A 4,225-nucleotide genomic window follows, 5' to 3' on the forward strand; every position below is an offset into this window, starting at 1 on the left:
TTATGTTGGGGACTCCAGAGCTGGATGCACTATTCCAGGTGGGGTCTTCCCAGAGCGGAGCAGAGAGGCAGAATCCTGCCTCCCTCGCCCTGCTGGCCATGCTGCTGGGGATGCAGCCCAGGGTGACAGTGGCTTTCTGGGCTGTGTGCGCACATTGCTGGCTCACGTCTAGCTTTTCATCCACCAGTTTCCCCAAGCCCTTCTTGGCAGGGCTGCTCTCCATCCCTCCATCCCCAGCCTGTATTGGTACTGGGGGCTGGCCCGACGCCGGTGCAGGACCCTCCGCTTGGCCTGGTTGGACCCCATGAGCTTCCCCGGGACTCCCTTCTCCAGCCCGCCCAGGTCCCTCTGGATGGCATCCCTCCCCTCCAGCGTGTCTACCTCGCCAAACAGCTTGGTGTCGTCGGCAAACTTGCCGAGGGTGCACTCAACCCCACTGTCCATGTCGCCAACAAAGATGTTGAACAGTACAGGTCCCAGTTACTTGGCTGATGAGTACTCGATTTCTTCTAGTCACCAGTAATTCATCAAAATAAGGAAAATGCAATTTTGAGTTAAACTAAATCCAAAACCACTCAATATTTTTGATGAATTTAAAAGTAAAATGTGGATACTGTCAAGTTGAAATGTTTCTTCTTGATTTTCTCAAACAGCAATATTTATATTTGATAAAAGGAGTACATTGCAAAAGAAAACATTGCATTTTAATTTTGAACATTTAAGATAAAATTTCTTTTGAATTAAAATATTTAATTTGGATTAGAAAATATGGAACGGAAATGTTCAAATTTATTCTCAGTTGTAAATAATTTTTGCTAAGTTGCTTAAAGTAATTAAATTCATCATATCTTGATGTTGCTTAATCTGCACTAAATACTCAGCTGAAAGAATTTCACTTGGAAATAAAAAACACTGAAGCATCTTTCAAATTAAAGGAACTCTAGTCTTTATTAGAAATGTAGCAGGTAGCACTTTGAAGAGTTTACATTTTTGTCTCGATGTGGAATGGAATTTATACAGTCATGGGCTTCCTTCTGACTTTCTCCCTTTCTTATGGTGCTTAGAGATGGACGTGGAGGTTTACATCATCAACCCAATTCAGGACGGAGGCTGTGGGCGTGTGGCGTGGAGGGGCCTGGCCGGGCCCTGCTGATGGTCCTTCCCCCGCAGGATGAGCTGACTGCTCTGAACGTCAAGCAAGGCTTCAATAACCAGCCGGCGGTCTCTGGGGACGAGCATGGCAGTGCCAAAAATGTCAATTTTAACCCGGCGAAGGTGAGAGCTGTCGGCAGGGCGTGGGGGCCAGGCAGGTCCCAGTGGCTGGATGGGCAGTCTGCTGGGTCCTGGACAGTCCTGCGTCTCATTCCTTCCCGCCGTGTCCAGAACCAGGAAACCCTCTTATTTAGGATGGGTATTTTAGGACCTAACCTGTAGGTCCCTGTAGAATCAAAGTTCTGCATCCTTTTGGAACTGTGGCCCACGTCCGAGAGAGCAAGTTCTCGTCTTGCTCCATACTTCTTATGGGCAGGTCTGTATCTGCAGTGTCTGTTAAACCAGCATCTAGAACTCCTTGTATTCTGCAATTAAAGCAGGAGACTAGGATACCAGAAGCGGGAAACAACTTCTTGATTTGGTTTCATTGTGGCCATGGTAGAAGAGAAGCAAGATTTCTTGAAACGTCTGGCAGTTTAAACATGGGAGTTATGTAACAGGCTTCAACGTCAGTTTTTTTTTTCCAGTCTCTAAAATCAAGATGTTAACTTCCTGGCCGCCTGGACAAGAGGACTAGTAATGACCTGGGAGGGAAGGCAATCAATAAGCACAGTATATTTGTTTTCCTTGGCTGACTTCTGTCCAAGAAGCCTTCTGTCTGGTTTGACAAGTGCCTATAAAGAGTTGTGTTGGTCTCAGCTTGAGTCCCCACTTGGTTATTGTATGAGTTGTGTAGAAGCATTCCTCTTTGCAGGTATGCCAAAGGAAATTATTGGCAGGTTTTTTGTGTTTCAAAAGTTGATACTGGTGAGACTTCTGGTAGGAATGATAAATGAGATTTTAAGCGCATAGAATAGATCTTTGACCCATGAGATGTAATTCATCCTTCTGATCTTTTTTTCAGATCAGTTCAAATTTTAGTAGTATTATTGCAGAAAAGCTGCGATGTAATACACTGCCTGACACAGGAAGACGGAAACCCCAGGTGAATCAGAAGGATAACTTTTGGCTGGTGACAGCACGTTCTCAAAGTGCCATAAACAACTGGTTCACAGATCTGGCTGGAACTAAGCCCCTCACTCATCTCGCTAAAAAGGTATGTCACAAGAGGTGCTACCTGGCAGGGCAGAGCGTTTCATCTGTGCTTGTTTCTGAAGTGTTTGTCTAGTAGAAGGTTTTTACTATTTAGAGAAGTTCTTCTTTTGACATCTCTTAAAGCTTTCAGCTTGAAGAGCGTATCCATGATTTGTAGTGCACTGGCTGTAGTCGTCCCTCCTCTGTTGTTTGGAGGTTCTGTTCAACTTTGCCTTTTGGCTTGTATGATAGGATTTACTTTAAGGTTGGGATGTTTTTCAGAATAGCTGCTGCTGTTGCCTTTGGTCTGTTGTTTATGTTAGGACCGTTTCTATTGTGGAGGGGTTTTCAAGTTCTCAGAAGTCATAGTGAGAATTACTGGAAATAATCAGCTGAGTGACTTCCCAGACTTATGTTGCAGTGACGCATGTTTCTGGTTTTAAGCTGAGAACAGTATGTGTATTATAGCTTCGTCTCAGGCAGGCTAGAGCAATTCTGTGCCCTGGGGTGTAGGGCTAGATGTTTTCCTGGTAGCATACAATTCTGTAGAGTGTGAAAGAAGAAAGAAAGGTCTTTACTTTGCCATTTTATCGCACCTGATAGCAAGGGGAGCTAAATCTCTATCAGGGTAGGCCTATGAACAAGGAACTCAGGAACCTAGTTTGCCTTGTGGAAAAGTACAACTCCCAGTTGCGAAATGGTAGCAGAGTATGTAGTTTAGAAGCTGGAGTTTGTCTGGTCCTTGGAGTTCTGAGTCACTCTTGGCGGGAAAATAAAGTAATCATATTTTCCCAGAATCTGCCTCTTTATCAACTTGCGTCCTTGTTCGCATGTTGACTGTCAGTTTCCCGAGGTCACTGTGAAAGCTTGAACCTTTCAAGGCCTTCCCCAGTTTCCTGCAATGGGCTTCATCAGTTTCCATGGATTTAGACATGAAAGCAGTGACTCTCAGTAGCCAAGTCATGTGTGTCTTTGAGGCATCAGAGAATGATTGGGAAGAATGTAAGAAACATAGCAAAGCGATGGAACTGTCGGTAGTTCAGGGACTTTGAGATACCGACCAAATGGAGCTGTTCTCTGTGAATTTGTGTCGTGCCTCTGTGAACACACGTATACTTTTGCTCTCCGTAGTATCCTGTGGAAATGAGCCCCACAGCTGTACTTTTTCCTGTGATGTGTTACTGCTTCCTGGTTTATAGATCTGCAGTCTGATGATTTCACTGGTATCCTCCCATGTTGTATCTTGAATTTTGAATCCTGAATTAATGAGTTCCTTTCTGCTGTGGTACTCCATTCCCTGTTCTCACAGTCTTCTGTTGGCTACTCATGGTATTACAAGACTTTTGTAACCACTCCGTTTTATTTATGTAAATTAAGAGTCCTATCTTCAGTCTGTAGAGCAGACACTCTCTGTGTTTCTGACTCAGTCCTTAGTCTGTATCTTTTGTAGTTGTTTGTATCCTCTCTGGAGGATATCCTCAAAGCTGTTTGCAGGATTCAAGGTGTGGATTTACAGTAATGTAATTATGTTTTCTGTCTTCTTTAGTTTGTTTTGTTTCTGTTTATACCAAAATGAACCTTTGGTACTGCTGTTTTCTGACCACTGGTAGCTTTGCAGTAGTTCTCGTCTAAGTCCTTGGTTGCAATTCTCCCTCTCAATTTTTAGGTGCCCATTTTTAGCAAGAAGGAAGAGGTCTTTGGTTATTTGGCGAAATACACCGTTCCAGTAATGAGAGCAGCCTGGCTCATCAAAATGACTTGTGCCTATTATGCTGCCATCACAGAAACCAAGGTGAAAAAGCGTCACGTCATTGATCCCTTCATTGGTAAGCACTTTGTGTGAAACACTGGGTTTGTTCCATCCCAGATGTTTCCTTCTCAGCCTGCTCTTGAATAGTAAGAGGTAGCCTGGAAATCTACATAAACTTGTTTCCTGCTG

The 4,225-nt window shown here is 44.0% G+C and overlaps 1 protein-coding gene across 1 annotated transcript in view; it reads left to right on the top strand.

The window, feature by feature from the left end:
* The first annotated feature begins 1,176 nt into the window (after positions 1–1,176).
* MED12 (mediator complex subunit 12) overlaps positions 1,177–4,225 on the top strand; it is a 34,660-nt gene continuing 31,611 nt past the window's right edge. The window contains 3 exon segments of the mRNA XM_009881814.1: positions 1,177–1,275; positions 2,117–2,308; positions 3,953–4,112. Of these exon segments, the coding sequence (XP_009880116.1) occupies positions 4,016–4,112 (97 nt within the window). The 5' untranslated portion in view covers positions 1,177–1,275; positions 2,117–2,308; positions 3,953–4,015.

The sequence above is a fragment of the Charadrius vociferus genome, unplaced genomic scaffold (genome assembly GCF_000708025.1).
Source record: "Charadrius vociferus isolate BGI_N301 unplaced genomic scaffold, ASM70802v2 scaffold472, whole genome shotgun sequence".
Lineage (NCBI taxonomy): Eukaryota > Metazoa > Chordata > Aves > Charadriiformes > Charadriidae > Charadrius > Charadrius vociferus.